At 40.4% G+C, this 27,412-nt stretch overlaps 1 protein-coding gene across 1 annotated transcript; it reads right to left on the reverse strand.

Moving 5' to 3' along the window:
* Positions 1-19,726: 19,726 nt before the first annotated feature.
* On the reverse strand, positions 19,727-26,988 carry UTP23 (UTP23 small subunit processome component). The gene is made up of 3 exons (XM_019974081.2): positions 26,699-26,988; positions 22,996-23,170; positions 19,727-22,087 (listed from the first exon to the last, which is right to left on the reverse strand). Exons 1-3 carry the CDS (start codon positions 26,884-26,886, stop codon positions 21,704-21,706), a joined length of 747 nt encoding a protein of 248 aa, XP_019829640.1. The 5' UTR covers positions 26,887-26,988; the 3' UTR covers positions 19,727-21,703.
* Positions 26,989-27,412: the final 424 nt, after the last annotated feature.

Genomic DNA, 27,412 nt, shown 5'->3' on the forward strand with positions numbered 1-27,412 from the left:
TACAATCTCTCCTACATTCTCAATCCATCTAGTTTTTTGTAGCACTTATCAACTTCTTGGAGACGGGGAAGGCCACCCACTCCAGTATTCTGGAGTTCAGTATTCTGGAATTCATGGAGAATTCCATGGACTGTATAGTCCACAGGGCCGCAAAGAGACATGACTAACTTTCACTTTCTATCAGCTTCTACTATATCATATAACTCATTTGTTAAATATGTTTATTGTTCATCTTCTGTCTCCACCCTCCCCAAAAGAATTTAAATCCCATAGGCTTGGAAATCTTTGCTTTTTTTCTGTTTCCCAAGCACCTGTATAGGAGGTGGTCAATGAATAGCTGTCTGTTGAATGAATGAATATCAAAAGGAGACACCAGGACTTTCCTGGTGGTCCAGTAGTTGAGAATCCGCTTGCCAATGCAGAGGACGTGAGTTTGATCCCTGGTCAAGGAAGATTCCACACGCCTCAGGGCAACCAAGCCCTGTGCCACAGCTACTAAAGCCCGAGCGCTGTAGAGCCTGTGCTCCACAAGAGAAGCCGCCGCAATAAGAAGCTAGCTCACATCTACAGAGTGGGCCCCGCTCACTGCAACCAGAGAAAACCCATGCACAGCAACACAGACACAGAACATCCAAAAGTAAAAGTTAAAAAAAATTTTTTAAATAAGTAAAATAAAATTCTACTTTTTAAAAATATAGAGACATCTGCTTCAGGCTTGGGACAATCCTGCACTAATGTACTCAGGGTATGCTGGAGCCTACTCACACCAGTCTGCACCTCTTTCCAGCTCCTCCTCTGGTTACATCATGCTGGTAGTTGGGAATCAGTGATGGTCGGAGTATTTACATCATAGAACTGGCAAGGTTTACAAATCAGAGCCTTTTTTTTTTTTCTTCATCCTCAGGAGAGCTGGATGGTAAACAGTTACCAGCACACCGCCTCGGCCTAACATTGTGAAAAATATTACGAGAATTGCTAAGTTTTAGCTGAGAGAATTGATCAATCAGAACTTATCTCATCTGGCCTGCTTTGCTCCTCAGACGCTAAATACCACTGAACACAAACACCATACTCTTGTCAGGGTTGGTGTGACGGTATGTATCTGTTATCACTACCAAGAAGAGCAGTGGATTAAACATGGTCACACTCTAACAATGTATGTGATCTACTGCTCAATCTATATTGAGGACACAAATAAAAGTGTGTAGGTTCTCCATTTGAATAATTCCTCAGTTTAACTCTTTTGCAGAATTTAACAGCACAACCATCAACTTGATATTAGATTTTAGTTTAGTTGAAATGTTTGACAAGCCCCAAGCACTGTGATAAGAAATGAAGACACTAAGGCTAATAAAACATGTCTCTGGTCCTCAAGGTGCCCAGTCTATGGAGAGAAAAATACAGATAATGCTAAGATACTTCAAGATATAGACACACACAAATAATCAAAATGATTTATTCTTGTTGTCACCTGCAATTTTTTCATTTTTCCAAAAAAATTAAAAAATCAATATAATATCATAAAATACAAGCCTAGGGATGAAAATTTTGATATAATGCAAATGGTCACTGGATCCTACCTTTGGTTCATCTCCTGAAGGGGGTTAGGCTAACATTCATATCTTCTGGTGTTGTTGGAGGAATGGAGGAGAAGAAAAAGTAGGGAAGGACCAGGAAGTGGAACCACCCCAACACACATGGCAAGGAGGCAGAAGATGGATCATAATAACTCTGGCACCATATTTTAGAATCAGATCAAAGGAAGCAAGCATCAACTAACCAGGAGACTTCCGGAAACTGAGCTGAATGCAGAGACCCAGAATGAGAGTGACCCTGTGCTTCAGCTTGCTCAGGACTATCCTGATTTACACCTGTTCCCCTAGTACTGGTCTGGTTCAGCATTTGTATGAGATAAAAGTCAATCAGCTTAGATCATTAATAATCATCCTGAGAAATATTAAGACAGAGCAGACATAGACCATTGGGTGGTACCAGATGAACCCGCACTTACCCCTGGAAACCCAAGCCAGTTAGCCTAGTTGTCTCTTTAACTTTGCAGCAACATGATATTATATACCAATCCAAAACCCCATCTACTGTGGAAAGCTGGAATATATAATGGATGCCATCTGCTGTCTTTTATCTTCCGATACACCTCTCTTCTCTATGTGAAATACGTCCACACACACCCACGGTGACCCAGCCTGAGAAGTAGCACTCAACAGCATCCCCAGTTCTAGGTCTTTTCTCCATAAGCCTAAAAGGGCTGGGCCATCTTTCTGGCCTTGTCTGGAGACCCTGCCTCAGAATGAAGCCAATAAAAAGATATGAGACAAGACGCCAGGGCATGAAACAGTAAGCTGGTGGTGATGGATTTACTACAGAAGTAAGGCTGGAGCAGATGATGATATAGCTTTTAATCTTTATTTTTTTCCAAAAATGAACCTTATCCAAGATTCTACATTTTTCTCACAACTTTATTCTGAAGAAGGTACTACATAGCTCTCAGAATTGACCCACTCATTTCTACGGCTGCTGCCTCTCATTTCAGACCCCCATCATCTCTCAGCTGGAGTTTTGCAATAATCTCCTTAATGGTCTATCCATCACCACTGTCCACCCCACTACCTCTTACCCTATACTCCTCAGAGTTACCAATATGATTTATTCAAAATTCAGATACAGCTCTTCCTTGACTTATGATGGAGCTACATCCTGATAAACGCATAGTAAACTGAAAATATCTTTAAGTACAAAGTACACTTAATAGAAAACCATACTCAATATTTTGTGCTAACTTATAAGGGAAAAAAAATCTGAAAAGGAATATATATATGTATATAACCAAGTTGGGCTTCCTAGTGGTGTTGCTAGTGGTAAAGAACCTGCCTGCCAATACAGGAGACATAAGAGACACGGGTTCTATTCCCTGGTTGGGAAGATCCCTTGGAGAAAATGGCAACCTACTCCAGCATTCTTGCCTGGAGAATCCCATTGACAGCAGAGCCTGGCAGACTATCCATGGGGTCACAAAGAGTTGGACACAACTGAGAAAAATCACTGAAGATAGTGGTTGCAGCCATGAAATTAAAAGACAGTTACTCCTTGGAAGGAAAGTTATGACCAACCTAGATAGCATATTCAAAAGCAGAGACATTATTTTGCCAACAAAGGTCCGTCTAGTCAAGGCTATGGTTTTTCCAGTGGTCATGTATGGATGTGAGAGTTGGACTGTGAAGAAAGCTGAGTGCCGAAGAATTGATGCTTTTGAACTGTGGTGTTGGAGAAGACTCTTGAGAGTCCCTTGGACTGCAAGGAGATCCAACCAGTCCATCCTAAAGGAGATCAGTCCTGGTTGTTCTTTGAAAGGACTGATACTAAAGCTGAAACTACAATACTTTGGCCACCTCATGTGAAGAGTTGACTCATTGGAAAAGACTCTGATGCTGGGAGGGATTGGGGGCAGGTGGAGAAGGGGATGACAGAGGATGAGATGGCTGGATGGCATCACGGCCTCGATGGACAGGAGTTTGAGTAAACTCTGGGAGTTGGTGATGGACAGGGAAGCCCGGCATGCTGCGATTCATGGGGTCTCAAAGAGACAGACACGACTGAGCGACTGAACTGAACTGAGCGACTAACACAACAACATCTAAACCTTCCAAACATCATAGTTTGGCCTGCTGCTGCTGCTAAGTCACTTCAGTCGTGTCTGACTCTGTGCGTCCCCATAGATGGCAGCCCACCAGGCTCCCCCATCCCTGGGATTCTCTAGGCAAGAACACTGGAGTGGGTTGCCATTTCCTTCAATGCATGAAAGTGAAAAGTGAAAGTGAGGTCGCTCAGTCGTGTCCAACTCCTAGCGACCCCATGGACTGCAGCCCACCAGGCTCCTCCATCCATGGGATTTTCCAGGCAAGAGTACTGGAGTGGTGTGCCATTGCCTTTGACCTTAAAAGTGCTCAGAACACTTACATTAGCCTACAGTTGGAGAAAATCATCTAACAAAGCCTATTTTATAATAAAATGTTTAATATCTCCTGTAACTTACTGAGTATTCTACTGAAAGTGAAAAACAGAATGGTCATATGGGTCCAGAATGATTATATGGATACAGAGAGGTTGCAAGTGTGTAGGTTGTTTACCCCTGTGATCACATAGATGACTGGGGGCTTCTGCTCAACACCACTGCCCAGCATCATAAGGGAATGTGCCTGCTTAGTCGCTCAGTTGTGTCCAACTCTTTGCAATCCCACGGACTGTAGCCCACCAGGCTCCTCTGTCCATTGGGATTCAGGCAAGAATAGAGGAGTGGGTTGCCATACTTTCCTCCAGGGGATCTTCCCAACCCCTGGATTGAACCCATGGCAGGTGGATTCTTTACTGGCTGAGCCTCCAGGGAAGCCTATCATAATGCATACTGCTTGCCTTGGAAAAGATCAAAATTCAAAGTATGGTCTCCATGGAATATGAATTGCTTCCCAGGTGGCTCAGTGGTAAAGAATCTGCCTGCCAATACAGGAGATGGGGGTTCGATCCCTGGGTTGGGAAGAATCCCTGGAGAAGGAAATAGCAACCCACTCCTGTATTCTTGCCTGGAGAATCCCATGGATAGAGGAGCCTGGCGATCTCCATGGGGTCTCAAAAGAGTCAGACACAACTGAGCGACTAAACAACAAAGTGTTTTGGGTTGAACCATCGTAAGTTGGGGGTCATCTGTTTATACCACTCTCCACACTGGCTCTCCATGCCTGTTGGAGCATGGAGGTAAAATTCTGCAGGGACTCACAGAGCTGCCTCCTGTCTGTCTCCCCACATGTACCAGCCTCTTTTGTAACCACACCCCGTCTGTTCTCCAAACTCCAAGCCCACACAACTGCCTACTCTGAAGCCTTCATATTTCCACGTCCTGCTCAACTACTCCAGCTACACAGAACACTCACTCCTCTCTCATCTCAGTTGTAGAACTACCCCTTCATGTAAACCACATGACCTCCAAGGCCCCAGAGGTGGAATTTAACACGTCTGTCCACTTGTCACACCTTACTGCCTTACTTGTCAGTGTGTGTCTTTCTCTAGTGTCTTTCTCTTTAGGTCTCTAGACCTAAACCTTTTGAGGGTAAGTCTCTCCCTGGGACTAACTTTCTTGCTATACCCCCTTCGCCTCCTCAGCCCACCCTCACACATCTTATCTCCACTCAGGGGGATGTATTTCTTTACACCATGGGGTCCTCAGCTCCTCCTCAGGGAAATCTTTGGTTCTCATGTTTAGTTAAGGCTAGGTGATAATGAGAGCAAAGCACTATTATCTTGAATCTGTGAGACAGTTATTATTAATCTTTTCTTTTACCAGAACAGAACAATTACGCTTACAGAATTTTCTCATACAATTTCCACAGCTCCAGGATATGACATTTTACATTATGAAAACAATTCCTTTTGGCCCTTCAATACCCAATGGACTATAACCTGAGTCACTATTAAACAATGCTGAGAGAGAAGCACTTTCCCAAATGGGTTTATCTGTTTCATGGTGAACAATTACAGATATGAGGCTAAAATAAAACATGTAAAAGTAATTAATTATTTGAAGCTAGAGTTAATTCTAGGTTATAAATGAATCTTTTATTATAAAAATAATTGACTTTCTTTTTTTTTTTTTTTCTTTTTGGTTGTGCCTGGCTTGTGGGATCTTCATTCCCCAATCAGGGATTCAAGGTGGCAGTGAAAGTGCAGAGTTCTAACCACTCGACTGCCAGTGAATTCCCACTATTTTCTTAATACAAAATAGCTTCAACCACCACTTTAAAACCAATCAGCTTTTCTTCCTGAGTTCAGACACCACTTTAAAATCAATCAGCTTTTCTTCCTGAGTTCATTAAATTTGCATTGTTTATTTTTTGATAGAAGAAACATAATTTTTCACAGACATAGAAAACTTACGCTTACCAAAGGGGGTAGTGTGGTGGGGGATAAAATGGAAATTTGAGATTAACTGATACATACCACTATTTATAAAACAAACAGCAAGGACCTACTGTATAGCACAGAGAACTATTTGAACACATCATAATAATCTATAAGGAAAAGATTCAGAAAAATAATCTATGTAACTGAGTCTCTGTGCTATATACCTGAAACTAACATGATATTGTAAATCAACTATGCTTCAATTAAAAAAAAAAGATGTAAAAAAGAATTTTTTGGGTCACATTTGCTGATATACAATTTATATACTGTAAAATTTATATTTAGGTGTACAGTTCTATGAAAGATGACAAAAAATACAATTTTGAAGAATCAAGAATATCTCCCTTATTCCAAAATGTTCCCTTATGCTCTTTCCATCATTCTTCTCTCACTCTCAGCCCCTATCAACCATTAATCAGTTTCTCTTCCTATAATTCTGTCTTTTGCAGAATGTCACATAAATGAAATCACATAGTTTGTAGCTTTTTTATTTTTTTTTTAACTCGGCATAATTATTCTGAGATGTATTCATCTTACTGCATGAATTACTTCATAATTCATTTCTTTTTGCTGCTGAGTAGTATTCCATTGTATGGCTGTAACTGAATTTCTTCATCCATTCTCCTACAGATAGACACTTTGTTTCCAGTACATTTTAGTGACTGTGACTAAAGATGCTGTAAGTATTTGCACAAAACACAGGTTTTCGTGTGGACATACGCCTCAATTTCTCCTTGATTAATACTTAAGAGTGGAATTACTGGGTCTCACAGTAAGTGACTGTTTCCAAGCAGCAGCCAACTGTTTTCCAACATCGTTGGACCATTCTGCACTTCCACCAGCAGCCTACCAGAGTTCCCGTTGTTCTATGTCCTCACCACCATTTGTTTGTTTTTTCAATTTCATCATTTTAATAGGTGCATAGTGATACCACGTTGTGGTTTTGAATTTTATTAGTTTCAATCCCTTGATTTGAATACTGTTAGAGTCATTGAGTCAAGTCTAGCGATTTTTCATACAAAAAATTCTCAGTCCGTTGTGACTGTGGGACCAGAAAGAACTTATAGTGCCAAACATGTGCACCACTGAGTTTTAAAAAACATTTTTTATTCTTATTATTAAGAATAGCTATTCTCTTTTTCCATAAAGAATAACCCTGTTTCACAGCATGTAAAAAATTTACAGTAAAAGCAACAAATATTTATTGCACCAAGGCAACGGCACCCCACTCCAGTACTCTTGCCTGGAAAATCCCATGGACGGAGGAGCCTGGTAGGCTGCAGTCCATGGGGTCGCTAAGAGTCAGACACGACTGAGCGACTTCACTTTCACTTTTCACTTTCATGTATTGGAGAAGGAAATGGCAACCCACTCCAGTGTTCTTGCCTGGAGAATCCCAGGGACGGGGGAGCCTGGTGGGCTGCTGTCTGTGGGGTCACGCGGAGTCGGACACGACTGAAGTGACTTAGCATAGCATAGCATAGCATACTCTGAATAAGGCTATATGCAGAAATCATTGTCTTGTTCCCAATATCCATTCTTCTCTTCCTCCTTAGTAATAGATGCTCTGATTTAGCTGGGTATATGGCTAAGTAGAATAAAGGTTATGTGTTCAGTCTCCCTTGGAACCAACAGTGGCCACATGATGTAGAAGTGTCATGTGACAACTACTTGGAACCTCCCTTAAGTGACAGTTGGCCTGTGCCCTTTGTCCCCTTCATCTTGTCCCTTCCTCCTACCAGATACAGAGCTAAGAAAGCCACCTTAATCCATGAGTTAACCCTGACTATGAGGCCATGCACCAAGGACCAACAAGATAGAAGCAGGAATTCCCTGGCAGTCCAGTGGTTAGGACTCCACACTTACACTTCCTGGAGCCCAGGTTCAGTCCCTGATGGGGGAACTAATATTCTCACAGGCCACACAGCCTAAAAAAAGAAGCAACCTGAGTTCCTGAGAATTTTTTGAACTTTTGGACTTTTAGATGAAAAAAAAATTATATCTTGTTGTGGCAGAATGAACAACTGCCCCTAATTCTTTGCTCCTCCCTATACCCCCATCCTTTTCATGGCCTTGTCATGGGCATGTGTCTTGACCCTTTGACTGCAGGCTCAACCATGTGACTTCTTCGTGAGTAGAAACAACAGGGGCTGATTCTGAGACCAGGCCTTATGGGGCCTGCTTGCTGCTTGGTGTCTCTTATTTTACCAGGAGAACAACCCTGGTTAGCCTTGCCCCCACCCCAACCCAAGGAAAAAGGAGGCCATCCCAATCAAACCACAGACCTCAGCGAGTGGCAGAGTTGCCTCAGCTGCCAAACCTGCGAACGATCCCATCAACTTCAGCCTAGGTCAGTCAAAACACAGACAACAACTGTAGAGGATTACTGATTTAAGCCAGTGAGTTAAGCATGGCTTGTTATTTAGGAATACCTACCTGACTGATACACCTGGGCTTCCTATGTGGCTCAGTGGTAAAGAATCTGCCTGCCAAGGAGACTCAGTTCGATTCCTGGGTCAGGAAGATTCTCTGGAGAAGGAAACAGCACCCCCACTCCAGTATTCTTGCTTGGGAAACCCCATGGACAGAGGAGCCTGGTGGGCTCCAGTCCACAGGGTCACAAAAGAGTCAGACACGACTTGGCAACTAAACAATAACAGCTGATACACTCATTCAAGACACTATCATTTTTACCTATTATTCAGAGCCAAAGCAAATCCTAATTAATTTAGATAAAAAGGAGTATAAGATAAAGTCCCAAGTCTTTTAGGAGTGTGCAACCAAAAAGGAAAATAGGCAATCTCTATCAAAATACCAATGACAGTTTTCACAGAACTAGAACAAATTATCTGCAAAATTTGTATGGAAACACAAAAGACTCCAAATTGCCAATCTTGAGAAAGAACAGAAATGGACATGTCACACTTCCTGACTTCAGACTATACTACAAAGCTATGGTTTTGTGGCACAAAAACAGACATGATCAATAGAACAGAATAGAGAACCCAGAAATAAGTCCACGCACTTATAGTCAACTAATCTACAACAAAGGAGGCAAGAATATACCCTGGTGAAAATACTATCTCTTCAATAAGTGGTGCAGGGAGAACTGGACAGCTAACTGTAAAAAATATGAAATTAGAACATTCCCTGACACCTTATACAAAAACAGACTCAAAACGTATTAAAAACCTAAATGTAAGACCTGAAACTACGAAAAAAAAACCTCCCAGAATGAAACATAGCAGAACACTTTTTGAAAAACTGTAGCAGTATTTATCTTCTAAGGCAAAGGAAACAAAAGCAAAAACAAATGAGACTTAGTTACACTTAAAAGCTTTTGCACAGCAAAGAAATCCATCAACAAAATGAAAAGATAGCCTACTCAATGGGAGAAAATATTTACAAATGATAATATGACTTACAAATGATATAATCTTTGTGTTACACTGATGATTAGTGATGTTGAGTAACTTTTCATGTGTCTGTTGGCCACTTATATGTCTTCTTTGGAAAAAATGCCTATTCAGATCTTTTGCCCATTTTAAAATCAAGTTTTTTTTTTTTAATAGAATTTTGTGAGCTGTTCATACATTTTGGATATAAACAAGGTTGACTATGGTTCCAGCCAATCAGATATCTCCTATTTTTCTTCCTCATTTCTTACTTTTTACCCTATAAAGTTTTTGCTTTCCACCCCATTTTCCGGCTTTCCAAAGGAGACTTTGTGAGGTGTTAAAATTTGTTTGTATCACCTAAAATATTTTCTTTAACCATTTAACGCCAGAAACATAAAGCACAAAGATTATAGTTCCTAATTAAATTGAACATCCCCAATTAGCAATGTGCTGCTGCTATTGCTAAGTCACTTCAGTCGTGTCCGACTCTGTGTGACCCCACAGACAGCAGCCCACCAGGCTCCGCTGTCCCTGGGATTCTCCAGGCAAGAACACTGGAGTGGGTTGCCATTTCCTTCTCCAATGCATGAAAGTAAAAAGTGAAAGCAAAGTCGTTCAGTTGTGTCCAACTCTCAGCAACCCCATGGACTGCAGCCTACCAGGCTCCTCCACCCATGGGATTTTCCAGGCAAGAGTACTGGAGTGGGGTGCCATTGCCTTCTCTGAAAAAAAATTCATATAATTCACTAAATACTTACTACGGGCCAGACACTAACCGAAAAACACTTCTGCCAGCATCATTTTTGTTTCATCCTCAAAAACAAACGCCATAATTCCACACCCCCTCCATATTTGTAGGGAAGAGCCATGTTTTTAACTAACGTTCATTCCCCTTAGTTTGGAAACACCACCAGTTTCCTTGAAAGACCCACTTCTCCCTTATACTTACTCCTTGGGGTGTCTCTGGCTCTAGCCTTGGACTCTGGTTCCTTGGTCATACATTTGAAATTTCGGTGGCGGTCCCAGATTCCTGGTGCTGCCTTCTGTCCTGGTTTGGCGTTCTCTTCTCATCTAATGCATGGTTCCCACATTAGCCAGCATAAGGATCCCCTGGAAGACGTGTTAAAACCCAAGTTCCTAGACCCCGCCCCCAAAGATTCTGATTGGTAAATTCTGGCTTTCAATTTGCATTTCTAACAAGCTCCCAGCTGATGCTGATGCGGCTGTGGCCTTAGGAACTGAGCTTGTTAACCATATACTAAGGCCCAGAAACTATCTTATTTACAATCCACATTTACCCAAATGGCAACCCACTCCCGTATTCTTGCCTGGAGAATTCCATGGACACAGGAACTTGGTGGGCCACAGTCCATGGGGTCGCAGAGAATGGACACGACTGAATGACTAACACATACGCTCATGGGGAAAAAAACAACAACACTGTGGCTGACAGTTACCCCATTTTATTGGACCTGGAACTGCCTGACTTCCAAACCCAAGTTCTTTTCCATGCTGGGTTCTCAATCTGATGGCACATTAGAAACACATAAGGAACATTTAATTTACACAAATCTCATCAGACTAAAGGAATCTAGGTCTCTCAGGTGGGTTTGGGCATTTATTCATTGTTTTTACTATTCCCCATGATTCTGATGCATGTAAGACTAAGAGCCACTGTCTCACAGCATTGTTTCTCATATATACCTATTTTTTTTAAATTAGTATTTATTGGAGTATAGTTACTTTATAAATGCTTCCACTGTACAGCAAGTGAATCAGCCATATATTTACATATATTCTTTCCCTTTTGGTCTTTTCTATTCAGGTCACAGCAATGCATTAAGCAGAGGTCCCTGTGCTATACAATAGGTTCTCATTAGTTAACTATTTTATGTAGTATAACTATATATTTTATCTAGTACTGATAACATGGTATCAGTGCTATATATGTGTCAATCCCAATCTCCCAATTCCTCCCACCTGTGTGGCAGTCCTAACACAGGTTGGAAAATAATTTTCAGACACAGAATATTGCAGAAAGGATTGAGTTTATTAAGAACAAAGAGCAGAAATAATGTGGGCACTGCTAGTGCAGTGGGCTGACACCTCCTGACAGGCCAGGGAGAGTCGATGTTTTTCCTGGATTCCTTGAGGCTGCCAATTTTTATAGCCTCAAGCCAAAGAAAATTCCTGCTGGCAGGTTGGCATTACGTGATTGGTTATGGTAATAGGGTGAGTACCAGGATGAGAATTTTTGCCTAATTTGGGGTCAGGAAGCTGGCTGGTAAGGATAGGGGAGCGGGGTGGGGTGGCAGGGGGGTGGTATTTTGAGCAACAGTTACAAAGGGGTTTGCTCAGTTCCAGAGGTGGGCTCCTCTGGAGCCCTCTGGTTTGTTCTTGGCTCCATGTCTGTGGCCTTGGCACAGGACTCCGTATCACCACCATCCTTTTCCCCTTGGTATCCATATATTTGTTCTCTATGTCTAGAAAAATACTAAAGGTGATCTTACTTGCAAAGCAGAAATAAGAGACGCAATCATATATACCTATTTCTGAATTCCCTTTTCCTTTTTCGGTTTTAGCAGAATCACTTTCTTCTCCTTTTGTTACCTCTCCAAAGTCACCCCTAAAATTTCAGATGGTCTGGAGTGTGTTTAGCCAGAGCACAGTAGGGACCAGGTACATGATGACAGGACATTACATCCAGAGACTAAAATGCTTTCTCACTGCAGAGAGGAATAATGAGGAATGGTATGAAAACTGTCTTTTCAGAATGTCAGAGCAGAGTGTGTATGAGTGCAAAGGATAATGACACAGTTGGAAGGCCACTGAATCAGACAGCACTGTTGAATGTGGTTAGATGGATGCTTCCTTATAATAGGCTTTTCTTTTGGTTGACAGAGATGGAAAGGAAAGATAGTGTATCTTTGTCCTCTGGGAAGTACTGATGACCTCTGAGAAACGGAGTTCCAGAATTGATGAAGGGGCCCCATGGGTAGTCACGCACTACAACCACACTTGTTCTAACAAAGAATGTGTCTTATGTGCAATGAAGTGGACACTCTCAATACCCCCAATATGTACCCACTGTCATTTTACCACAATCGGAATAATTCATAACACAGTGAAGAGAGAAGTAGTCAATGATTTTAGAAGCATATGAAATAAACAACTTTTCAGTTAGGATACATGATATTTTGCCAATCAAACTATTTCTAAGTATTTCTTCCCTTTCACCAAAATATAAGATTCTTTTTTCTAACAACTGGTTATTTCCAAATAGCAAAGTGCTCGAGGAATAAAGTTTGGAGCTATGTATGTGCTATGCGCTGTGCTGTGCTGAGTCACTCAGTCACATCCGACTCTTGCAACCCCATGGACTGGCCCGTCAGGCTCCTCTGTCCATGGAGATTCTCCAGGCAAGACTGTGGAGTGGGCTGCCATGCCCTCCTCATGTATGTGCTACATTGGCAAGCAAATTTAAACAGTCCCTATTTTGTCACACAATAAAGAAACAGTGTGATACTGACAGTCATGCGTTAGGAAGGCTAGAGACCCTGGAATATGGGTGATAATAATAGAGTTCATTCCATCCAGTTTGATTCATTCATTCATTCACTCACTCACTCAACATTTAGTAAGGACCTAGGTACCAGAAATGACATCAAGCACTACTGGAAAACAAGGGTAAAATAAAACTGTCGTCTTTGAACTTTAATCAAAGAAAAGCCTAGTGATAACTAGCATGTAAAGGTACTTTTTGAGGAAACGATGAGACATACAAACCCTAGCAGTTCCCTGGTGGGATAGCGGATAAGAATCCACCTGTCAACGCCAAAGATACGGGTACGACCCCTGATCCGGGAAGATTCCACATGTCAAGGGCCAGTAAAGCCTGTGTGCCTGCAAATACTGAGCCTGCACTCTAGAGCCGTCAGGGTGCAACTCCTGAGCCCACGTGCTGCAACTGCTGAAGCCTGTGTGCCTAGAGTCTGTGCTCTACAGCAAGAGAAACCACTGCAATGAGAAGCCTGTGCACTCCAACGAAGGGTAGCCCCCGACTCGCAACAACTAGAGAAAGCCTGTGTGTAGAAACAAAGACCCAGTGCAACCAAAAATTAACTTACTTTTAAAAAAACACTGAATTATTCTAATCAGGGATGCTACCTACCTGCCCAGATGTCTGGGCTTGCCATCATTCTAACAGGCACAAACATGGACAGCATATGCTAACAACAAATATGACTCTTCTAAACATCCATGCGATTCCCAGATAATTTCCTTTCATGCCCTGCTCTTCCTGAATACAGAAAACTTTCTAAGTGCCAGTATGGACATTGTTACATCATACAGCTAAACAGCACCATGCTCATATTGCTCACCATGTAAAATACTGACATTTGCTAATTCAGTTTTGGAGATTAAATATTTCATTACCTAGGGATTATCATTTTCACATCAAGTTAAACAAAATACCATTGTACAATAGTTATAGAAAATGATGATCATTTGGAAGATGTACCTTTTCAGGATTTACTACCTGTGGAAAGGTTTAGATAATTTGTAACTTTTTGACAACTGAAAGGAACAGATGGTATTTTTCTGACTGCATCAGGGAGTGGCTAATGAGCATGAGCAAACTGGCAGAGAGCCACTTCGGATTCATTTCTAGGACAAAAAGAAATGAAACATTACCACCCAAAGAGCTTGCTGGTAATTTTTTTTCTTTTAAAGAAACTGGAAACAATTCATACATTTTTTTTTTTCTTCTTCTTCAGCTGCTCCTTTAAAATATTCAGAGCACAGAAATATATTTTGTTCAATCCACTTGGTTGTATGACTAATTCATGAATAAAAAGTATGTATTGTACATCTGTTGTTCAGTCGCTGAGTTGTCTTCAACTCTTTTACAACCCCATGGACTATAGCCCACCAGGCTCCTCTGTCCAGGGGCTTTTCCAGGCCAGAATACTGTAGTGGGTTGCCATTTCCTACTCCAGGGGATCTCCCTGAACTGGGGCTTGAACTTGAGTCTCCTGCATTGGCAGGTGGATTCTTTATCAGAGTCATTGTATGGTAAAGAATGTACCATTGGATGTACCACTGGGAAGTCCACTGTATACTTTTGTGCAATACTTTTTAACAGTTTTACTGAGATATAATTCATGTAACACAATTCACCCATTTAAAGTGTACAGATTCAAGGATTTAATATGCCCACACTGTTGTACATCTAATCACCATAATCAACTGTAGAATATTTCATTACTCCAAAATCCTGTACCCCTTGCCTCCATCCTTTCACCTTTTCCAGCCCTTAGGTATCCACTTTGCCTCTATAGAATTTTCCCATTTTTAACATTTCATATAAATGGAATTATACACTATATGATCCTTTGTGACTGGTTTCTTTCACTTAGCGTATTTCCAGATTCATTCATGTTGTAGTTTGCATAGGTATTTCTTTTTATTGCCAAATAAATTATATGGATATTTATATATATATATATATATATATATCACATTTATCCATTATCAGTTAATGGACATTTGGGTTGTCTTCACTTTTTGGTATTATGAATAATCCTGCTATGAATGTTTATGTTCAAGTTTTGTGTGGGCACATGCTTTCATTTCTCTTGGGAATATACCTGGGAAAGAATTGCTGGATAATACGATAATGCTATGTTTAAGCATTTGAGGGATTGCCAAAGCAGCTGCACCATTTTACACTCACGAGCAATGTATGTGGGTTCCAATTTCTCCACATCCTTAACAACACTTGTTATTTCCTGTCTATGTGATTATAACCCATCCTAGTGAACGTGAAATGGCATCTGATTTCCATTTGTCTTTTCACTTTCACAATAATTTTATTTGGGCTATTTTTATATGGGAGAAAAAGGTTGTGAAAACTTCTCATTATCTTTAAAGATTATCCTCATATTCAGATGTGATTTTTTCGCCTGATCCCTCCTCACCTCTCTTTATAATAGTATCCCATTTTTTCTTTGAGGAGGACTAAACCTTATCCAATCTCAGTCTATACAATTTGAGTAGAGCTGACCCCTTCACCTCTAGCTCCAGAATGAACACCTGAATCAGGCCTGGCTAATTGGAATCCTTAGACTGGGGACTAGTTGGGAGAGAAAAACCACACCAGTCATGTGAAAGAGATAATTTAATACAAACACATATTAATCAGGTATCAAGTTGTTAACCAGGACACTAAACAGTAGAAAGAGAACCCTAAAAATTCTGGAGGTAGCAACTGCAGGAACCAACTTCTGCCCTTAAAGCAAGGGGATAGAGGGAAGAGGTTAGAATTATTAAAGCAGGACTTCCCTGGTGGCCCACTGGATAAGAATCCCATCTGCCAATGCAGACTGGGGACATGAGTAAATCTCCAGTCTGGGAAGATTCCACGTGCCTCAGAGCAACTAAGCCTGTTTATCACAACTGCTGAAGCTCTTGCACTCTAGAGCCCACATGCTGCAACTACCAAAGCTTGTGCTCCACAATGAGAGAAGCCACCGCAACGAGAAGCCCACACACATCTCAACAAAGAGTAGCCCCCGCTGGCCCCAACTGGAGAAGGCCCACACAAAAAGCAGCGAAGACCCAGAACAACCAAAAATAATTTTAAGAAATTTTAAAGATTATTAAAACAGAACACGGAGAAGGAGCCCTTGGAGCTGAAATAGCTGAGAAGGCAAACTCCAATGTCTCTCAGCTCAGAATGGGCTCCAGCCAGCTAGTGCCAGCTTTCTGGTCAGGGGTAAGGGGAGCAGGCAAAAAAAACCTGTTCTACAAGTGTTATAATTGGATTAGGGACTGCTGGCAAGAAACTGCAGCAGCTAGAGTGAAGAAGTGGCACTCTCAAGAACCCCAGGCACTCAAGGAGTCTATAGTAAGTTCACAGGAAGAAGCACACCCTTTCTTCTTCCATGCTCCTTCCAGGTCCTGCCTTAGTGCCCCTCATTGGCAGAATCTAAGAGAAAACTGCCACCAGACAACTGTGGTTTGCAAAGCTCCAGTGCCACAATACAGAGCACAGAAAGGTGGACTTGGAGCTGCCTCACCTTTGGCTGCTCAGCATTCATGTGCACCCTTCTTTACACTTTAAATTTTCATACAATAATTCAACAACTCCCGGTTGTATGATGCAACTGTCCTTCATACAAAAGAAGTTATTCTCACACTTCACAAAATCAAAAGACGCAAAATACTAATGGTCATTGTAGCTACACAGGCTATGCTAATTACCCCTTAATTTCAATCTCAGTCCCAGCTGAAATTCTGTTACCAAAAGATTAAATGGTAAAGTTAATCTCAAATAAGAAAAACTTGTAGTGGGTGGGAGAGCAAGGGCCTGGGAGTTTGGGGTTAATAGATGGAAACTATCACATATAGAAAGGATAAGCAACAAGGACCTAATGTATAGCAGACGGAACTATAGTCAATATCCTGGGATAAACCATAATGGAAAAGAATATTAAAAAAGAATGTATATACGTGTAAAACTGAGTCACTGCTGTACAGAAGAAATGAATACAACACTAAATCAACTGTACTTCATTAAAAAATAAATTTAAAAAACATGTAAAAATTAATTAGGAAAAGATAGTATATATGTGTGAATGTATGATTCTTTTATATATATATTGTACATTTATACATAATGTATATGCACATATATTTATATATGTATAACATGTATATAATGTATGCTACTGCTAAGTCACTTCAGTCGTGTCCGACTCTGAGCAACCCCATGGATTGCAGCATCCTAGGCTCCTTCGTCCATGGGATTTTCCAGGCAAGAGTTATATAATGTATATGTGTATGCATATTAATATATACATATACACATATAGTTATTGGGCTTCCCTGGTGGTTCAGATGGTAAAGAATCTACCTGCAATGTAGATCTGGGTTCGATCCTGGGTTGGGAAGATCCCCTGGAAGAGGGCATAGAAACCCACTCCAGTATTCTTGCCTGGAGAATCCCCATGGACAGAGGAGCCTGGTAGGCTGGCTACAGAGTCGGATACGACTGAGCGACTAAGCACATATAGTTCTAGGTACATATACACATAACAAGAAAGAAAATATTCATAGCTGTTAGAGGCACAATTTATGTAACTGGTCACAAGGTCATATTTGATATTTTAAACTTCCATTATTATATTAGTTGTTTTGCTACATAACAAACTATTGCAAAATTTATTTGCTTACAACAGCAAACATGTATCTCACATAGTTTCCATGGGTTAAGAACTCATGAGTGACTTAACTGAGTGGTCCTGCCTCACATGAAATCAGCCAAGATGTTAGCTGAGGGCTTCCCTGATGGCTCAGTGTTAAAGAATCTGCCTGCCAATAAAGGAGACACGGGTTCAGTCCCTGATCTGGGAAGATCCCACATGCCGTGAAGCAACTAAGCCCACGTGCACAACTACTGAGCCTGCGCGCTCTAGTGCCTGTGCTCAGTAACGAGAGAAGCCACTGTAATGAGAAGCCTGCGTGCAACGATCAAAACCCAGTGCAGCCAAACAAAAATAAATGTTTAAAAAAAGAAGCCCCCAAATGACCTGGTGGCAGTCTCATCTTCCAAATTAATGGAATTATTGTTCTTCCCTTGGTAGAAGCATTTCTCCTTTGGGTACTAGACCCCCCCAAGCCAGCAAAGCTCAAAGTTTGAGGGCAATTAAAAATTCTGAGTGGGTTATAAAACATAATAGTAAGAGGAAGTACTCCGACTTCCATTCTTTAATTTCTGGACCCATATATTCTAGCTATGGAAGTGACACACCATATGTTGACCTCTGGTTCAAATCTCATACTGTGTCTTGTAAGATATTCTTCTAAGAGAATATCCATCCTTTCAAAGTCTTGTCTCCAAAATAGCATTACTTACATAATGACATATTAGAACAAGACCACTTAATACCACAAATTCCTTGATCAGAAGCAGTGTTGACAGAATACCACGTTGGCAAATAAGGCATTTTGTTAAGTGATACTGACATAAGCATAATGGGAAAGAAAAGAAGATTCATATATAGAATAGGCTCTATTCCATTAAGGATAAATTTCTACTCCATCCATGATGGAAAGGATCCAGTGTAATCAACCTGCCACCAGGCAGCTATGACTGGTTCCTTTTAGAAATGGCTGTAGCGCTTTGAAAATACAGGGAATATAGAATCTGAAATCTGGCAAACTTCAGAGAATGCAAAAGCACATGTATTTTATCCCCAACAACACAAGTTGCTAACCTGTAAAGAGGTTCTTAACATTTTCTTTTCCAAACCACAAAATGGATTATATGTGCGTACTCCTACGGCCCACCACTTCCTTCTCTAATTTGTACAGAGAAATAAAGCAAGTAGCACTAGCAATTTTCAGGTGGTGGCAATGGGTAATATTCACTGAAGAACTAGTACAAAGATATGAGATCCTTTTGTTACATTTAGAGTAAACTTTGCCAAGAAAAAATACATATGACTAATCAAAGTTTTAAGATATTAAATGTTTTATAATGCATTGTACTTTTTATATTTTAAAAATTACTATTTTATAAAAATGACTTGACTTTCCCAGCTCACCAACCCACTCCAGTACTCTTGCCTGGAAACTCCCATGGACGGAGGAGCCTGGTAGGCTGCAGTCCATGGAGTTGCTAAGGGTCGGACACGACCGAGCAACCTCACTTTCACTTTTCACTTTCATGCATTGGAGAAGGAAATGGCAACCCACTCTGGAGAATCCCAGGGACGGGGGAGCCTGGTGGGCTGCCATCTATGGCGTCACAGAGTTGGATACGACTGGAGCAACTTAGCAGCAATCAAAATTTTAAGATATTAAATGTTTTATAATGCATAGTACTTTTTATATTTTAAAAATTACTATTCATTAAAAATGACTTGACTTTCCCAGCTCACCAGTTCTATTAATAGGCAATCAAACCTTGTTAAAAAGAAAAATACCTAAAATTTATGCATTTGAGAACATTGAAACAAGTATTATCAGTGTGCATTTCACTTGCTTTATCAGTTTGTCTACATTTAGTAATCTCAACTCTTGTCATTACTGACAAATGTTTTCTCCTCACAAAACTATAGAACTATATTCACCTTTTTCTAGTACTTTCGCTTTCCTTTTTAAAAAAATGTTCCCACATAAACAATTTAAACAGAATCATGAAATGACAACAGAAAACACTCACCTGGCTTGAGAGGTAATATAGCCTATGTGGTGCTCCTGGTGTAAAGCTAAAATTCCACTTTCCATCAAAAAAGCATCTCTGAATTCAACTTAGAATATTTCTATAGGAATAAATTTGAATTGTCTCATATTTTTAAAGTCATTTATTTTAGCCATGAATAAGAACTTATTCATGAAGTACTTCATACATGATCATGATATTATAAGGATACAGATTAAGAACCACTATTTGAAGGTATCACAGACTCTTAAGTCAGGAACTACTGATTAATCTAAGAACTTCATACTTCAATCTTACAGTGTAAAAACATTTTAATTTTGGCCTGATTGATGATTGAAACAATTTGGGAGGGGCCTAAAAAAGAAAAGTTAGATTATTCAATTCCTAATTGAACTATTAAGACATTTTAAAAACAATATTTAAAGCCAATCTGAGACAGTATTATTCCAAGAATGGAAGAGAATTCTTGCCATTGAAGTTAACATGTATACCTGAAAGAAAATCATCCTCTCCACTGGACAAATGGAACTCAAAATGAGTAAAGGGATTTTTCCCCCTAGGGTCTTATAAACAATTAGGAATAGAGAATTCTTTATCTTGCTAGATTATTGGTACAATAAATATAGGTTTAGACACACTGGTTGAGCCTCAAAAAATGTACCTCCTGAACACTCTATGCTCCACCACAGAAGAGGAAACCAAGAAGGAAGAATCTAGGCTACAGAATAGATTCTCTGGATAAGGACAGGAAATACCTAGGTGATAGCTGAGGAATATACCTGGCAGAAAATGTTTCCACATTGGAGGTCAGAGAGCTGGCTCCAGAAGTATCACCAGGGGAAAGAAATTACCTGATATTATGGTTTTTCCAGTAGTCATATATACACATGAGAGCTGGACCATAGAGAAGCTGAGCACCAAAGAACTACACCCGTGGCAGATTCATGTTGATGTATGGAAAAACCAATACAATATTGTAAAGTAATTAGCCTCTAATATAAATAAATAAATTTATATTAAAAAGATACTTTCTAATCATGGTGCTGGAAAAGACTCTTCAGAGTCCGTTGGACTGCAAGATCAAACCAGTCAATCCTAAGGGAAATCAACTCTGAATATTCATTGGAAGGACTGATGCTGAAGTTGAAGCTCCAATACTTTGGCCACCTGATGAGAAGAGCCAATTCATTGGAAAAGACCCTGATGCTGGGAAAGATCGCAGGCAAAAGAAGTGGGAGGCAGAGGGTGAGATGATCCGATAGCATCACGGACTCAGTGAACACCAATTTAAGCAAATTCCAGGAGATAGTGAAGGGCAAAAGAGCCTGGTGTTCTGCAGTCCATGGGGTTGCAAAGAGTCAGACATGACTTAGCAACTGAATAACAACAATCATATAAAAAATTATGAGATCCTTTCCAGAATTATTGAATATGGCAAGATCAAGTCAGATGCTAGAAGAAAATAAGCCCATTATTAACTTCTGAAATAACAAAAAAAGTAATATAAGAAATAACGTCAACCACAGCATGCTACTTGGTTCAGTAGTAAATTAAGTTGGTAGTCTTCATAATGAAAATACTGAATTTGGGATGTAAAAATACTGAAATATTAATATACTAGAAAAATGGTTAAGTAAAATAAGCAAAATTTTCACTCTTTCTAGTAGAAAGTTAATAAATAATCAGCAGATCAAAAGATAGCAACATATTCATATTATTTGGAAACATAAAGGTAAATTCTACAACCACTATATAAGTTGCAAGAGTAAGTTGCTTCTGTGAACATGAAAGAAGGATGAGAAGGATTACCTCTTTTTTAGTCACAAGCATTTTGGTACTATAAACCATCTCCACATAATGTTGGAGGGTGGGGGACAGCACTAAGACAGAAAAAGATTAACAGTTTTACATTAAAAAAAAAAAAACCCTCTAAGTTCTGTAAGAAAAGTAAAAATGATTACACCTAAATACATCCACTGGTTTTTAAAAAATAATTTTATAAAGGCTTGTGGGTCAATATTCATTTATAAAAATAAGTACTTTCAGTTTCTAAAAGAAATTTATTTTCATATTTGAAAGTCTTTAAAAGTAACCAAAGGACTTATTACCCTTCTGCATTCTGCTTCTCAGAAAGTACTTTTGAGGTAGATCTGTTTCGGATTCTTTTTCTTTTCCTTTTCTTTTCCGAGGCAGATGAGTTCGTATCCTGTGTTTTTTTCTTTTTCTTCAAACAGCTAAGAGGATTGGGGCCACTTACTTTCTTGCGCTTTTTTCTTCTTCTCTGTTCTGGGTCTTTTACTAAACCCTGTTCCTCTTTGAGTTGCCTGATACTCTGTTTCTCATGCACTGAGACAAGCTGACCGGACTCTACTGCTTTAACAAACGCAATCGTTTTGGGAGAAGGTTTGTCCAAGACTATAGTGTTCTGAATAATAAACATGAGAGGAATTCCAGGCTTTTTCTTTACTTTCATAGACAAATTCTGATCCTATTAAAGAGAAAAATAGAATTATTTAGTTCAAATATAATAATTAGATACCTTAAATAGATTTCTAAGAACTTAAAGAGGACTATACTAAAAATAAAAGATCACCGGTTTTACTTCTCAAATCAGTATGTCCCCCTAACGGTAGTATATTTTATGACAAAAGAAAAAAAACATAAAAACTGAGCACAGTTAAGCATCAACAATGTGAACTGGAATTATCAATATTCTATACTGATCAATATTCTAAGACCACTAATTTTCTAGGACCTCAAAATACAAACTAATGCAACGGTAAATATGTTAAGTGATATCCATCATTCCTACTCTGATACATGTTTCAAGAATGCTCACAGAGATCGAAAGAATAGAAATAAAGTAGGAACTAGCTGACTCAGATTCTTCACTTAGCTCTGCCTCTAACTGTGTAATTTTAATATTCCACAAGCATATTTAAAGAAATCTGTACGTATGTGAACTTATTAATATTCACCCAGAGAGTCTCTCCTCCCCTGCATCCCAGTCTTTAAAAGCCTGAAAGAGTTCCATACTGGTGGTATGGTCTTAAATAATATGAAACACAACTTTCTGAATATATGTATTCATATGTAAATATGAATACACATGAATATATAAATACATATATACATAAATAGTATGACATATAGACACATGAAAAAACATGTATAAACATAAAATGTAAAATCTTTGCTCTACTTACTTTCCTTTTAAGAGCCCTAAAACATATCATCACATCTCTATGTCAATAATTTTTTATTTAAAAGGATATTTTAGTAATGAAGAAGAAAACCATTATGCTTAATCCATCTAATTTCTTCTAATGACAAATAGCTCCACATAAAGTATAAACAGAGATGATTAAAATTGACTCTGGTTTTAAAACGTGTCACCTGTGTTGCCAGGAAATAATGGTGAGGATTTCCATCTTCCACCATGGAAAGCAGACATTCTGATCCACTCACTGCATTCTTGAAATGGGGACAATTTCGAACCTGGCATTTCTGGGCAATCAGCTTTGCCCCATATAAGTCCTTTCCCAATGTTTCCAACTCTTTTAACACACATCTGGAAAATAAAATGTTATTAGCAGCTCACAATTATAACAGATGCATATCAGTTATTCACATAAAGCAAGTATAAAAAACAATCTCAGTTCTTTTTCAAAAACTACAAGCCATACAGTAACCATTTCACTCTCAAAAGACCTGGAAAAATGCATACACCAAGTAGAAGGAACTTAATGAATAGCCGAAATGTACTGAGCATTTATCATATGCAGGCAGCATGCTAACTGCTCTTGACATAAATTCTCCCTTATCTCAAAACAGCCCTACAAAGTCGGGCAGCTTCCTTTAAAATTATCCTTATTTTAGAACAGCTCATTCTGGGAGATTTCAAGTAACATGCCCAAATTCAAACAACTCAAAGTGGTAGAGTGAAATGTGAATCTAAGTAGTTTGACAACAGATGCCCCAACCAGAGTGCTAAAGGCTTCTGTTTCAAGTACAAATTGATAAACCTTTAATTTAAAGTATTTTCAGCTCAGAAAAGTAAACATTCTCAACTCACCAGCTTGTTTAAAAGCAATCACAACTTTCTTTCACTTTGCATTTTCATATTAAGGTGCTGTTTTTCAAACTGTTACCAATGTGTGTGTGCTCAGTGATTCAGTCATGTCCAACTCACCCATGGACTATAGCTCACCAGGCTCCTGTGTCCATAGAATTTTCCAGGCAAAAATACTGGAGTGGGTTGCCATTTCCTACTTCAGAGGATCGTCCTAACCCAGGGGTTGAACCTGCGTCTCCTGCACTGGCAGACGGATTCTCCACCTGGGAAGCCTAATTTCTCATCCACAAATCTGAACCTCTTATGGAGGAGTCAAATATTAGCATTTTAATAAGATCCTCAGGTACTTCCTCTATCCCACTTAAAAATTATGAGAAATAGTGAGTCAAAAGGTTCTTCAACCTGAGCCAACCCTTGCCTGTCTCTACCTTGCCTCATCCTTTTTATCATCCCATTAGTTTATTTGTTTGAAGAGATTTTGCTTTCTATAGTTACCCATTTTGAATGCTATTCTGAATTTCAGGAGTAAATTGGCAAACATTTACTGAATATTTCCCATGGATGGCCTACCATCAGCTCTTCATCAAATTCACTATGTCTAAAATCAAACTACTTTCCTGTCTCCAAACTTCTCCAGGGCTTGCTAATGCTTTGAATTTATTATCTTCTCAGATACCTTGTTTAGAAATCCGAAATCCTATTTGATCTTCGCTTTCTCACTCCCACCTCTACCCTGTCCCATAGGTGGGTAGTTCTATCTCAGCTTGGTATTTACTTCTGTGACATCTCCTTGTAAAACCCTGGGGTTCCTGCCTTTCCTCTCTCCCATTAGTTCTTGACTAGACAACCAAAAAATGGGTTTACCTGTTTTCATTCTCTTGCTTCTCCAACTCACCCCTTACATAGCTGCAGTTATCTTTTCTAGAAGATATTTATCATGTCTAATGCATTTACCTCTTGACACACACCAAGAATTAACAGAACAATATGCTTTAAAATAACCTATCAATAAGGTTAAGGGGGGGTGGGGGAAATAAATGAGTAAGAATAGTCATGTCAATAACTGCAAAAGCTGGGTGGTAGATATTTTGTCATGCTATTCTATTTTTGTGCATGAAATATTCCAGAAGTTCAGAAGCTAAATTCTTTATGGGGAAAAATGGAGCAAAATATAATTTCACCCACTACTTTTCAAACACATGTATATTACAGACTGTATTAAAAATATTAATATTTATGACAGACAGAGCTAAATGGACAAGGTTTGTAGACAAAAGAAATCAACTCTGGAGCACAGGCCATTAGGATCTGGCAGTCCTGAAGGAAAAGGGGATCAAAAATTAAGGATATCTATGTCCCATCTGAAGCTCTCTAACTGGATGAAATCTGTATGAAGTTCTGAATACAGAAAGCTGTTTATGGAGTACTATTAGGTGAGAAGCGGAGAAGGCAATGGCACCCCACTCCAGTACTCTTGCCTGGAAAATCCCACGGACAGAGGAGCCTGGTAGGCTGCAGTCCATGGGGTTGCTAAGAGTCGGACACAACTGAGCGACTTCACTTTCTCTTTTCACTTTCATGCACTGGAGAAGGAAATGGCAACCCACTCCACTCTTCTTGCCTGGAGAATCCCAGGAACGGGGAAGCCTGGGGGGGCTGCCGTCTATGGGGTCACACAGAGTCGGACACGACTGAAGTGACTTAGCATAGCATAGCATTAGGTGAGAAGGGCAGGCCATTAATATCATACGCAGAGTAAGAGCCCATTCTTATGTGTGTGTGTGCAAAGAACTGGATGAATGACAGTAGTAAGTCACTGGTGTGGTCTTATAGTCGTTTAAAATTTCTTTTTTCACTTTTTAAAGGAAATATTCTACAAACGAAAAAAAAAACTACTATGTTTATGAATAGTAGTTCTTTGTTATGCAGCCTCTATCTTCTTCCCAGCTTCTTTCCTGAGTATACACTGTGCTCTAACCTCTTTCCCTTTCATTTCACAACTTCACTCCTTCGTTCAAGAGTTCTACAAGGGATCTTTCACTCAAAAAATGTCCTTCCCTTCAGAACTGAACTGTGACTGAGCTCAAGTCACTTCCTCTATGAAACCTTCCTTGATTCCACCCTCTCTCTAAACAACCCCACATGGTTTCATCTTACATGCTCCCACACTTTGAGGAAATGGGGAAACTACACTTGGAGTCAAACGTATCAATTAGCGGTTGATTTATGCAACCCACTCCAGTATTCTTGCCTGGAGAATTTCACGGACAGAGAAGCCTGAGAGGATACAGTCCATAGCGTTGCACAGAGTCGGACAGGACTGAACGACTAACACTTTATACACTTAGCTGGCCATTCGGTTTGGGAGATCATCCTGTTCATCTAGTTATCCTCTGGCTAGAGCAGTGCCTGGCATATTGTTGGTGCTCAAAAAAGGCAGCTGAATAAACAGAGGACCTTGCACAAAGTTCTTAACATCGAGTCTGGCCTTATCTTTCTGGGAATCGAAGATGTTACACCATGAGGCAGTTGTGAAGCTTGAAAAATTCTTAAACTGGGAAAAGCTTTGCAAACAACCAGCAACCACTTCGAGAAGATAGGTTTTGAGATACCAATAAACGATCTCCAAATACTATACCTCGTCAGACTTCTATAGCAAATGTATAAGTAGTTACGAGCTTTTTTTTTTTTTTTTTTAACAGATGAGTAGTTCTAAGCTCAAGAGATTAAATAACTTGCCGGAATCACAAAACCGGTAGCACTGGGGTCGAAAGCCAGGTTGAACTGCAAAGGACATGCGCTTGTCCTCCAGACTAACGACAAGCAAATACCCCCACGACACTACCATCTGTCTACACGGTAGATACTCGCCCACCCTCCTCCGCGTCCCGGCTGAACGGTCAGCTCCTACTGGGCGGGGCGCTTTGCCCCTGCAGGGCTCGCGATGGATGCCTGCGAGCTGCGGCCCGGCTGCTACCGCACCCGCGGGTCCCCCGCGCCTCCACCCGGACCGTCCAGGCCCACCTGGTGGTGCACAGCTGAGTCTCCGCCATGAGGTAGCGGGGCAACTGCTCTCGAAGCTGGATGCGGCCCCGTAGAGCCGCCTGACAGAAAGTGCCGTCCAGCAGTATCTGGTATGGCTCGCGGACTCCAAAATTATTGCGGAAGAAGCCAAGATGCTTCTTCGCATGTTTCTGCCTAGTGATCTTCATGCCTGGCTTCCCGGACCCAGGCCACCCGACCAGGAGGCAGCTTCGAACCAAAAAACTAACCCACGACCGGCAATATCTATTTCCCCGGAAACAAATACCCTTGGCCCCGGAAGCAAACGCCCTATCTGTCGCCCAGATTTACGTCACACCTAGTCGAGCGCGCGCTTCATCGTGGTGCCCGCGCTCTAAGGGACACGCCCTCGGAGGCGGAGCTTGCACTTAAGCGGGAAAACAACTAGATGTGCGATTAGGAGCGAGCATGCGCAGTCGGGTGTCAGACTAAAAGTACTACACGCTGGTGGCGCTAGTGGTAAAGAACCCGCCTGCCAATGTAGGTGGATGTTAAGGGACGACGGTTCAATCCCTGGGTCGGGAAGATCCCCTGGAGGAGGACATGGCAACCCACTTCAGATTCTCAAGAATTTGCCTTGAGAATCCCATGGACAGAGGTGGGCTACAGTCCATAAGGTCGCGAAGACTCGATCACAACTGAAGCGATTTGGCGCCCGCGCGCGCGAGCACACAC

Source organism: Bos indicus, chromosome 14 (assembly GCF_029378745.1).
Source record: "Bos indicus isolate NIAB-ARS_2022 breed Sahiwal x Tharparkar chromosome 14, NIAB-ARS_B.indTharparkar_mat_pri_1.0, whole genome shotgun sequence".
In the NCBI taxonomy this organism is placed as follows: domain Eukaryota; kingdom Metazoa; phylum Chordata; class Mammalia; order Artiodactyla; family Bovidae; genus Bos; species Bos indicus.